This window comes from Argiope bruennichi, chromosome 9, assembly GCF_947563725.1.
Source record: "Argiope bruennichi chromosome 9, qqArgBrue1.1, whole genome shotgun sequence".
Classification (NCBI taxonomy): Eukaryota; Metazoa; Arthropoda; class Arachnida; order Araneae; family Araneidae; genus Argiope; species Argiope bruennichi.
The window spans coordinates 72376708-72389506 of record NC_079159.1 but is presented as its reverse complement, the minus strand read 5'-3'; the positions used below and the strand labels follow the sequence as shown (position 1 = coordinate 72389506).

The 12799-nt window shown below is 25.8% G+C and overlaps 2 protein-coding genes across 5 annotated transcripts in view; one reads left to right on the top strand and one right to left on the bottom strand.

Moving 5' to 3' along the window:
* LOC129985242 (oxysterol-binding protein-related protein 2-like) overlaps positions 1 to 11249 on the bottom strand; it is a 213299-nt gene extending 202050 nt beyond the window's left edge. For both annotated transcript variants that reach the window (XR_008785546.1, XM_056095200.1), the window contains exon 1: positions 10872 to 11249. Coding sequence is in view for 1 of the 2 variants with exons in the window: in XM_056095200.1 (XP_055951175.1) it covers positions 10872 to 10909 (38 nt within the window). In the remaining variant the exon portion in view is untranslated. The remainder of the gene's footprint in view (positions 1 to 10871) is intronic.
* LOC129985241 (serine/threonine-protein kinase OSR1-like) overlaps positions 1 to 12799 on the top strand; it is a 156641-nt gene that overhangs the window by 40919 nt on the left and 102923 nt on the right. The window contains exon 1 of one of the 3 annotated variants that reach the window (XM_056095196.1): positions 11252 to 11382. The exons of the other annotated variants lie outside the window; for them this stretch is intronic. Coding sequence (XP_055951171.1) covers positions 11267 to 11382 — 116 coding nt within the window. The 5' untranslated portion in view covers positions 11252 to 11266. Of the gene's footprint in view, positions 1 to 11251; positions 11383 to 12799 lie in introns of those variants that run through there. 3 annotated transcript variants of the gene reach the window in all.

Here is a 12799-nt window from a genome sequence, read left to right as displayed (position 1 = left end):
TTGGAATAAAAAGATTGCAAATAGGACCTCATTTTTGATTACTTATTTGTAGAGGAACCAGAAACTACATTTTACATTTCGAATATATATGTATATATATTCAGTATGGTAAATATGTTATTGGTAATTGAAATTTAAATATTTCACGCTGAAAAAATATTTATTCCATCCCGCTTAATTCCATATCCATACTATGAAAGATGAATAAATAAAAAGAATATAATACTGAATATTTTAATTCTTCTGCTCCTAATAAATGGATTAGCAAAATTACAAAAGAAGTATAGTGTCAGCAATTATTGCAATTTAAAAATTTATTTGATGTGTTAGGAGTACGAAAGAAATAATTTATATTATTAATGCGCATTTGTGAAATGTGTATATCTTTTTTATTTTCGAGCTTTTTACCAATATAAGGGATTTTCCTCAATTTATATTGTCTTACCGTTCTTCTATCGTCATAAAAGGTATGAAATCAGTGTAATACTGCATTATATTTTTTTTAGATAAATGTCCTTGCCCTGCCCCTCCAAATATTATAAAAATTTAATTCCTGATATGATTTTTTTACCAAATATTACAAAACTTTTTGGAATCTCTTTAAATATATTAATACTGATTTGTAATAAATATGGAATACAATATATCATTTTTTCAGTTTCCATTAAATTTCAAAATTTGTTCTTCTTCATTTACTTTTTCAAATCGTCATTTTCTACATGTTTTTATGTAATATATTATTTTCATTAAAAGCAATTCTTTTCTTCTGGTCTATTCGTGTTTTGAATAATTTCTCTTGGAAGATATAAATTCGACACTTGATTTGTATGAGAGATTTTATTCATACATTAAATCTTTCCTACTTTTAAAAACCTCCTTTCAATCTTACCCTCCTTTTCATATTATGGCTTAAACTTTTGATATTTATTTGCTTTTCAAGTTTTCTTTTACTCTTTTCTGTTCAGGATTTTATGCAATCAAAAGTAAGCGAGTTCACAGAGTAAACTCGAGCATCTTTTTAAAATTTTGGTAATAACCAATTTCAATGATAAAGATGTTTAAAAAATTCTAAATAAAGCCAGCAAAAAACTGGAAATCTCGATGTCGTCATTTATTTATATTTATATAAAAGAAATTCGTTATCTTCGTCCCATTCCAGTTTGGTTTAGAAAGTCTCATTATTAGGAAGCTTCTGTGTTGCTTTTGTACGAATATTCTAAAATCTTTCGAAAAGTTCTAAACTCTCTTTCTGTCGAAACTGGTAGATTTTCCAAGAAATATTTTTAATCACATCTCGTTAAAAACGGAACTTGAATATGTATTTAGTCACTTCTATTTTATTTTATCAGTCAGAGAATCTTTAATATTTTAAATTTCTGTGTTTTGATATATTTAATTCACATGACATGGCAATAAAATGGAAAATGCAACTGGCTATCAACCGACATCTAAGTTGTGATGTCACATCCTTTTTCCTATTGCGAAATATACAATGGACTCCAATATATATTAAATTGGTATGGCATATTTGATGTGTATTATCAATTTTCATAATTAAGTAGTGCAGTAGAAAAATATTTTTTTTTTTTTTTTTTTTTTTGCAATTTTTTAAGTTTGCTTAAACATTAGACATTTTCATGACCTGTATTCATGAAGAAATATATAAAAGAGAAATTTCCAAACCTATCCTCTAACTTTTTTTCTAATCATTTTATTCATATCTTTTAAACTATTATATAAATGTTTTTTTTTAAAAACTGATATGTAAATATTTTTTCCGACATATAAAACTAACACTTTCTGAATTAAGTGTTAGTTTTATACATTAGCTATCGTTGTGCTTTCATATGTTCTAATTAGGGGGGGGGTCTTAAGTACAATATTCTGAAATTCTAGTTTTATCTTTAGCTATTTCTTATTCCACAAAAAATGCAAATCCGAGAAATCACACTTGTAATTCTAGACAAATATAATAAAGCTTCCGTTACCAAGATATAATTATTTCATATTAACCCTTTCTAAGGCCGTGGGAAGTATTCTTCCCACCAAATTTATCAATCTTTGTATGAAATTATGTAGGTTGGCATAAGTTCTGACAAATTTTTTTAGAAAGACAGAAACTTAGATGCTTCAGTTCATTATCTCACACAAAATGATGCGTCCTGGTTTGTCACTTAATTATTAATTTACCAAATTAATTAATGAATCAAATTAAATTTATCTAATAAGCTAAATGAATCCCTTTTCTTATTTTAATTTCAAGCCTAAAAATATTTTAACATAATATGACTGGAAAAAAATGGCCCTTTAAAGGGTTAATTTGCTTATAGATTTTCAAAGCTGGATGCTGATAGAACATATCTTTAGATTTATTTACATTCCTTTAAAAGTGGAATGAATTAAGAATTCTGAATGTTCAATTAAAAATACATAACTACAGATCTATCCTCAACTTTTATACGTTATATAAAGGAACATTAAATATGAACCAAGATATACATTAAGCCTGTAGTTACAAGTAGATACAATGGAACATGCATTATGAATAGCATAATAAATGTATACATATTGTAGGCATATATTTCGAGATATGTGTACATAAAGGATGTATATATCCATATCGCGTGTAACGCCTCCCTTTGGGAATGCTGAATGCACTTAAGTTTATTAACTGAAGATGCAAATGTTCTATCATGTCTCAACTAAATTAGCTGCAGACCCGTAAATATTCTTTGACTTACATCACATTCTGAAGATTTGCGTTTCAGTATTTAATGATTCTGAATTCTTCGTAAAGTTTTGGCCTTGAAGGTTTTATGATATAATGATGTAAAGAAAGCAATATTATTCTAGGAACATAAATAAAACTATTTAAATTTAAATATAAGCATAAAATGATTGAGAAATATATTTTATGTTATGAATTTGGATTGAACATTTGGATAAGATCAAAGTATTTAATCTTGTTGCATTCCTTTCTTAAATAATGAAAGGGGAGTTTTACGGCCTCAGACATAGAATAAAAAAATAATTTGTTAAATTAGATTTTCCTATCCTACAGTTTTGGGAAAGATACAAAGTCATGTATCAGTCGCTCTTTTTATCTTTCTTTATTTATACAGTCTGAATAACATAGTGGCTTATTAACATATTAAAAAGTTTAACTTGTTTCAAAATTATGTGATGTAATATAAGTACATAAGTACATAAAATAAACGTTCTAATAACACCGAGAAAATGGAAATTAATTGACAAGTAGACCTTGAAAAATTCAGTGTGATATTTTATTAAGGAAGTAGAAATTAGATTAATGTTTCAAACTATTTTGAAATATTATTTCTTAAAATTTTGACCTACCATAACACTAATCTTTTATTAGTATTCATTTTAGTTAATCTTTTATTTTGAATAAGATTTTTAAAATTAGTTTTTTAATTATATTATATATTCTCTGATATTAAAAAAATATAGTTAGAAAAATATTCTGATAATTTTAGGGTTGTCTACATTTTTACAAAGTTTTATAAATTTTTCATTTCTTGCAATGTTTTTATATCTTATCTTAATATAAAAATATTATCAGACAATTTTCAAGTTGTACTATGTGACAAGTGCTTTTAATAAGACCTCTAATGTGACAATTAATTTTGTCATGATAATTTAAACAAAAATTATTTTTATTAATAATGAATAAATATAGTAGATTTATTTTACTATTTTGTTGAAATATTTTGTAGAATATTTTCAACGAAATATTTTTAAAAATAAGAAAAATTAGATTAGTTGTTTTAAACTTAAAACTGCAAGAAAAAACAGTTAATATTTTTCAGCTATGTGGTTATCTAAGGTTTGCGCTATGAAGAATATTGTTACATTTGGATTTAGTGACAGATTTAAAGTATGTTTCAAACACTGAAATTATTAAAAATATTATGAATTCTCAGAAATATTCCTTTTATTTTCAAAATAATTTAAAATCGCTAATTTCACTTATTTTATAGATCCCTATATATATAAAAATCACTATGTAAGAAATATATCAAATGAACTTCGCAATTATTGTCGAAATTTATTTTGAAACAAAGAAGATATTATAATATGAAGATATAATTATATTGAAACAAAGAAGATATTATAATATGAAGATATAATTACGTTGAAACAAAGAAGATATTATTTTCCTGCTTTATATGAAACATAAGGGCATAAGAATCTCGACAGATTTAAAATGCATTAGTAGTGAAGGCCGAAAGAATTTTTTTCTAGATTCCAGAATCGGGACTACGAGCGTGCGAACAAGAAATTGAAAGACTTTTGTGGCCATAAAAAAGTATTAAAAACATAAAAAGTTATTTTCAGTGATTGATTTCAAAGTATGTGTTAACTTTTTTCATTTAAAGGAAATGAAGATATCAAGAATCTTAATAACTGGAAATGAAGACACATTCATTCCAAAAGAAAAATACTTTAAAATTTCTCTGAAGAAAAACACAAAATCATAGCAGTTAACAACCATTTTTTTTTGTAAAACATTTTTCGTCAACTTTTTTTAATCTGAAGTGAAATCATGAAGCCCTGCCTCCCAAACAGCCTTCTTATTTTAGAAGTTATAAGGCATTTATTTTTAGTTTTTATGAAATTCCAACTGCAAATTACATTAGAAAGATTTATTTTCGCCTAAGTGAATTGAAAATACCCAAATATCGAAAATATAAATAAATAATTTAAATGCAACCACATGTTTTATGTAACGCTGGGAGAATAGCGGCTCGTCCAGAAGGGCTAGAAAGCTGCAGCACTCCCCTGTAATTAGTTTTTAAATTGCATACTCCTTTTTTTATGTAATTTATTTTTTTTCACTCTGATAATTCGATGATCAATAAAAAAGGGAATAAAAACCTGAAAATAAAGCAGACGATAAATCAACGAGGAATAGATATGCAGATTTTGGCTAATCTTCGAGTAGTTCAGGCAAGTTTACTGCGTCCGCATCTGACTGATTAATTGGGAAAAAAAGCAACTCTTTCCATTCTGAGGACTTAGAGATGCAATCAGATAAGACCAGCTTGGAATGCAACTAATTCTTTCTTTTTAAAAACTCTTATTCTAAGTTCGCCATTGTTCTCATAGAATTTTCTTTTATATCTGACTGGTAATTTATGAGTTTTGATTTCGATTCTGAACAGAAACTTATTTGGTTTCATAGAAACTCTCTTTCAATTCTGGACAGAAATATATTTGAATCTTCATTTTTATTTATGTTTGATCTCACTCTTCGAGTAAAAACGAAGAGTGAGATCAAACTTTCTAAAACTTTATTCAGGTAAGAAATTTTATGAGGAAAAATATATTGTTAGTAACTATATGTGAAAAAAACTATTGATTTAGAACAGTTATTATTTTTTTTGAACATTTTATTTGAAACTCAAATTTGGATGAACATTATCGAGCTGACTGGTGTTTGTTGGGAATCAGGTTCCAAATACTTTTATCTGTTGAATTATCACTTTAACATTCACACTATTTTCTACACAAAATTTATATCATATACTGATTATTTTATGTGTCTGAAGTGAAACAAATTTTATATATGGATATGAAATTTAAAGATGTAAGCGTCTTATGAATCAAGCATTTTTTTTTAATTATACAATCTCTTGAACAATGTTTTTCGCAGCTCTGCTAGTTTTTAAAATAAAGATCGGCTCACTATATTGGGATTCTAAAACTTTCGAGGAGATTTGCATTTAAGTATAATAATGAAAATAACATAAATACACGAAAAATTGAAAATTTCGAAAAAATAATTATTTAGACAAAAAAAAAAAAACAAAGATGTGTATTTTATAGATAAAATGAGGATATTAATACCAATCCTCATATTTTAAGTTAATACTTATCAGGAAAACAAAAAATATTTTGATATAAATATTCAAAACTTCAAAAAAATTGTAAATCGGGTGAAATTTGATAGTCAAAATCTTTAAATGATTGCAATAGCATTGTGACAATATTTGCATTCAAGAGCAGATAAAAGATTCATAATTAGATCAGATATATAACAGATTCGAATAATCAATAACATCGCATATATATGAATCATTTATATGCCAATAATTTATGAGCGTGTAACTCTCCAAATGGACATTCATTCCCAAAATTACTACTATATAATTAGCCGGAAATAATTTACGACACGAAAGGATTCAATGTCATCACGAACAGCAGACGTACATGAGATTACAAAAAGAAAATATTAATAAAACCATTAAAGCCAAATAAACAACTTTCGCATGACCGCTGCCGCTCTTATCATTTTATATCAGGATAATTTTCCGCCAAAAAATATTATTTTATGCTCGTGTGTTGCACAGCTGAATTCTGACTCAGTTCCACTGTGTTAGAGTTGGCTTTTGGCCAAGCTGATTGCTTGTGTGTAAACAAGCCTGTGTGGTGGAAGACTGACGACAAAAATGCCAAAAACAGCGTCTCCTCCTAAGCTAGGCCGTGTGATTCCACTATGAGTAACTGCTCGCTTTGAATTATATGCATGGGAAACGTGATCGTACGACACGGGTTGGCGGTGGCTGTCGAAATGTGATGGCATGTCGTAATTACAGCTGAACTTCTCTCATACTGTTTTTGGTAATGTTTTGGTGTGGAAAGGATGATTTTCTATGTATCAATTTGTTTTGTTATTCCCTACTTTTCGTTTAAATGAATATAAAGGCAAATAAATTAAGTCAATATTAATAGTTTTATCCATACCACTTAATCATATGGCAACACAGTTACTACAGAAATTTTTTTTTACAAGGGCCGTAAGTAATAATTATCTGCATGTAGTTTGTGAAAGGCCGATTTCTTCAACATCGATAAGGAATTTCCTTAAAGTCTTGTTTTATATAAAAACAAATTCGTTTATCTCAATTTCAGGAGAAAAGTAAAATTTTCAGAAAGTTGTTTTCAATTGTACTACAAAATTTATCGCATAGTATAGTTACATTTATATTGGAAAATTAAAAATATTACTTTCTGAGATTTATAAATATTGTTCTTTTAAATACATTCCAATTTTAGTAAATATAATTTGTTGGCGAATACACTAAAAAGACAAAAATAATCAGCTAATAATAAGTTAATCAGCTTTTAATCTTGAGCTTGTTTTTCGATACATATTTTTATGTCTAATAAAGCATTTAAATTAATAACATTTGTTTGAAAATATTTAGTTTTCAGTGTCGTTTGATTTGATAAAGTGATTCAGACAATTCGTCTTTCGTAAATCTACTATTATTCTTTTTCTGCTGGTGTTAACTCAACCTTAAAACGTCATCTATCTCGTCGCAAAATCGATTTTACTTAAAAAGTCGCAGGGAACATTTTTCAATCAAATTTTCAAAAATGTTTGTATACTAAGTGATCCATGAAACCATTTTCCTTAAAAATATATTTATTGTCGGTATCGGATTTTAAAAGATTTTTTCACGTGACAACGTGCGGAAAAAATTTTTATAAGTCAATTATTGGTGAAATCATATGATGAAATCTTCTTTGAAGTTTTCGAAAATATAAAGAATAAAAAGTTTTAAATACACGGAAAAATGCTATGTATAAGCAATGTTTAAGGCTTTGATTAAGCAATGTTATATACATATAATGCTCTTTCATTTTCAACTCTTTTTACATTATATATATATATATATTAGATAATAAAACTATCCATTCGTTAAGGTCATTATCAGTAAAATATATGTCACAAAAAAAAATTGTGAAGGAAATATCTCCAATAAGATTATTTCTGCATAGCGCAAAAGTGTTTAATTGGAAAAAGGTTTAAAAACACAAATAAGGATTATGAATTTTCTCTTTATTAATTTTGTATTAGAAAAAGAAAATTTAATATTCTAGTGCATAATAAATCAATATCAAAATCACACTCTATAAATTATTTGCCGCAATAAAAAAAAATGACACGCTTTTATTATCTTATCCACCAGTTTTATTTAATTCCATTCTATTTTTTTTTAATTAGAACAAAAATGGAATAAAGTAACATTAAATTAATGCAGTCTTTTGAAATCTTCAAACTATAATACTTAAACTACGCGTTTCGGATTATAAAAAATATCACAAATCTTATTAAAATTAATAACTTCGATTTATATATCAGCTAGACATTAATAAGGATTTTTTAAAGTTTTAATATTAAATAGTTGAAAATGCGAAATATTTTTATAACAATTCTATAAAAGTAGATATACACGATTTTTGAAGATAACGATAAATTCAAAAAACTGCCTTCATTTTCTTGAAAATAATAAAGAGATTTATTTCTTATTTTATTAAATATTGTATGATATTACATTTATTAAAAATTAAATCAATTATTGTTTATAAGTTATTTAGTTTTTTTTTATAATTCTACGTTTAGTAAAATTCATCTCATTCTCTAAATTTAAATCCCAAAATCTGTTTGATCTCTAAAATGCGTATTATTTCAATAAAAGATTTCAAATATAATTTTACATATTACTTTAAATAAAATATTAATCTCAGATACATCCTTATTCTAGTTTCCTTTTAATAAAATATGATGTTGCGTTAGTTTCTACAGGTTTGAAAACGTCTCTCAGAAAATGTTTGTTACTTTTCCTCTCAAACTTCTTCACATAAATTATTTCAATCTAAATTGTGTTAAAATTTGAAAACAAAATTTGAATTATTAACAAAGTTAAAATGAATTTCAAAATCTTTTTGGAAATTCGATAGATTTTTAGAACTCTTTCTATTTTCTGTGTGTGCTAGAAAAAAAATTTACATAAAATCAAATTATTGATAAATTTTACAATCCATATATTAAATTAAAAAGCACATATTTATTTGACTTATCTAAAAAATTACAGGAAAAATTATTGATATTTTTTGAAAATTGATATGAAACTGTTACTTCCCATTAATAATGAAGCACACGGAATTTAGGTCTTTCTGTTGCTATCACAGATCATTCTTCGCCTTCTTACCATAGTTAATCATCATTAATAAAGTGAAATTACAGTAAATTATGCTTTCCAGTAGAAAAACAAGTGGAAATGAGCTATTCGAACTTAAAATTTAGCTATTTAAATTTTAAAATCACATTAAAAACTATAAGGAAATAGGCTATTTAAGCATTTTGAAAATAAATTTCTTCAAGTAAAAAATAATAATATTTATATTATTATTAGAATATAGTGATAATGACTATATCTTAATTAAAATTGTTTCATGGAATTTTTTTAAACGTTGGACTCAAAAATTCCTAAAATGGTATATTTCAAAAAATCCTTTATTATAAAAAAGTGTGATAAAGATTATAGATATATCTTATAAATAAGAAAAATAATTTATATCTTATTTACAAAATATATTTCAAATAAAATTTATTGTCTTTTTCTGACAAGATAAATTGTAACTATTAACCTTCATATAAAAAATTTTGTAATTTTTAATCTAGAATGCTTTTTGTTCATAAACTTCATTGAAATTATTTTGCCGTATTTAAATGTTCATGAAATGACAATTCAATGTCAAAAGTTATTATATGGAATTTAAAAGAAAAATTCGTTTTTTTATAATACTTACATTAAGTTTATAAATGAAAATTTTTCTTACGTTGAAAGAACGTTTTCATAATCTATTATTTGAAAAAGTACATATTTTGATTATTTAACTATTAAACTTTCAAAAATATTTTACTATCCAATCGATGCATTTCAGTTTTTCCGATAAATGTGCGATGCTGCATTATTTTACCAAATCTGCTACTAATTTGCAGTTTATTTATTTTGTTTCCCATTTGTTGCTAGAACAACGAAACAATAAATAACACGCACAAGTCGTTTTTTAATACACAGATGTATTTCATTCTTATAATATAATGCATCCCGATGTCCTGCAGACACATTATAAACATTTTCCTCGAAGTTCTTCAAATTACGATGAAATCACATGAATTAATGAAGAACTGTAAAACTTTTCTTTCATAATAATTTCCGAGATGAATTTATTGATCAGTTCATTGACCGGAAATTTAAAAAAAAGAGCTACAATTTTTGCCAGATGTACGACCAAAAAGAATTTTTTTTATTACAATTCATTACGCATTTAAAAGTATAAATTTCTGTTAATATTTAATTTATCATTGATTTAGAAGATAACTTATCTTGAGAAAGTTAATATTCGTTAGTAAATGTTTACTATCTCGCTTTTTTAATAAACATTTAAATTTTCATGTGATAAAACTGAACCGCCTGTAAAAACCTGTTTTTTAATTGAAAAAAAGCAAAGAAATAAAAATTTAGAATGAAAAAGAAAACATAGAATCATATATATATATATATATTCGATTAAAACACAAATAAGAATTAAAAGATTAAAAATTATTCTGTATGTAATTTCAAACTAACAGAATTTATTAGTTTGAATTTAATATATATTTACTTGAATCATTAGAATAACCAAATCAGTAAAGACACTAAAAATTATTAAGATAAATATTAACTTAATTATACATATTCAGATATTTTTTGTCTAATATATAAATTAAAAATTATGTATAAAATTTTATATCTTTTCTTACTATAATTGATAGTTACTCTATTTCTTCTTACGAAAGTTTTTTTTGACGTTTTGGAATAATTCATAATATTTTTTAACATTTACAAAAAAAAAAGAAAAAGAAAAAAAAAAAGATTTTAAAAAAAATGAAACTACGAGATTTATTCCTATAAAACTTAATTACATATATAACCTATACATGCGTTAGTTTTGACCCCCACCAAGAAAACTAAGAACAAAAGTTGTTTGAAAATGAATCCCTCTATTGTTACCTGTATTTGGATGAATGATTTTCTGACTGTCCGGCCATATTCTTGAAGTGGTGGTCCTTGGAGAGCAAGTTCGATGCAACAGTAGTTCGATTAACGATCAATACTTCTAGCAATGGAATCTTCCGGACGGCCGCTTACAGTTGACAAAGTTATAATACTTTTTTTATTTCGAAACAAGTCATTTCTCACTTTCATCCATACATTTCTCAAAATAGAATACGAACGCTATCAAAACAACACAAAATACTGTTACCGAATCTCTCAAACGAACAATAAAATATTTATTACGATTGGTTGAAATTATCGTCTGGCACCAACTTTGTTCTTAATGGAATTACGAACAGCAATACAAATAGTGTGTTCTCGCTGTTGTTTTGCGTAAAATCTTCTTCAGAATGGAGACTCGTGGTCGAGGTTTGAAACGTTCTGCACAAGCGTTGAAAATAGTCAATAAGATGGTCGTGACGTCACGTATAGAAATCAATACAGGGGTCCGGCATTTCGGAGAAAGGTAAGCCGCTCTTTTAAGAGTTACAGAACTGCGCATGACACATTGACAATTTAATTTTCCATCTGTGCAAGTTTTGAAATTCTTTTAAAAGGAATCCTCTTATTGTTGCGCTGCTGATGGGCTAGGTTTAGGTAGCAGCTTAGAAGAGAGAAAATTTAATTTATAAAAGAAAGGAAAATTCAATTTCTTTTGTTGTCTCGCAGTGGGAAAATAAAATGAAAATGTTGTTAGAATAGATACTTGAAATAAGAAAATGTACATAAAGAACTTTTGTCATGAAGTAAAGAAATTTTGATAAATAGCACTTCAAACTAAAACTTGAGCTAATTAAAACTTAAATAGAACACTTTAATGAAGTTAGTTAATTACCAATATTTTTTATCGCAAATTTCTTCGTTTTCAAAATGAGTTTTTTTTCTCTTTACTCAAAAAAAAACCTCTCTTTTTTAAAACAAAACATTGTTATTATTTATTAAAATATAATGTACTTCTAATCGGAGATTACTTTATCGTTCTAATTGAAAAAGTTTAAAATATAATCATAATTTACACACTTTTAAAATCTTTCAGCTATTTTGCTCAGAATTTTTCCTAATTTTGTAGCATCCCAGTTCAAAACAAGCCTTTTGGGGTTTTGTAAGAGCGAAATTACTCTTCTTTTTCTTTAAAACTATGTAATTTTAAATCTGATCTTCAAAAATTTAATTTTAAAATTTGATTTGTTTTGTTTGAAAAAACATTTAAGATTAAATTATAATATTTACTCGACAAAAAACAACTTGCTTTAAAGCAATGTGACTTTCATCCATGGACATCCAAATAATTTTGAAAGATATTATGATACATTAATGTATAAAAGTGTAATCTATTTTCTAACATGTAATAAAATCTGTTTTTCATCAATATTACTGAGTTGTTGTTGTTTGAGTAAAGTAAGGATGACAAGATTGTTTTATGTAGCTTAACAGGAATGGCATTTTTTTCATTTGCAATAGTACCAAAATTGTATATTCCATCTTGTTATTTTTAAAATGTCTTGAAATTTTTCAATTTTTTTTTCAAAATTTACTAAGAAAAAAATTGTCGACACAAAGGAATTTCAAAATTAAATTTGTATGCAATATGGGCAAACAAATATCGGTGAAGTTTTTAAAACTATCCCAAAATTTGTATCGCACCAAATTATTATAATACTTATTATTATGTGATCCAACAATTAAAAGAAAGAAACCTAGTACTGTGTAAAAATGTACACTTTTAATATTTTATGGCGTTTAAAATTCACCATGATATGAATGTATTAGAAATCGCCTGCCTCAAATTAGAATCTAGATAAAATATCCATGTTTGAGCAGATGGTAATGAAGTTTAAATGGGTTATTCGAGTCATTCTATAAGAATTCGCCTTCTATCAATT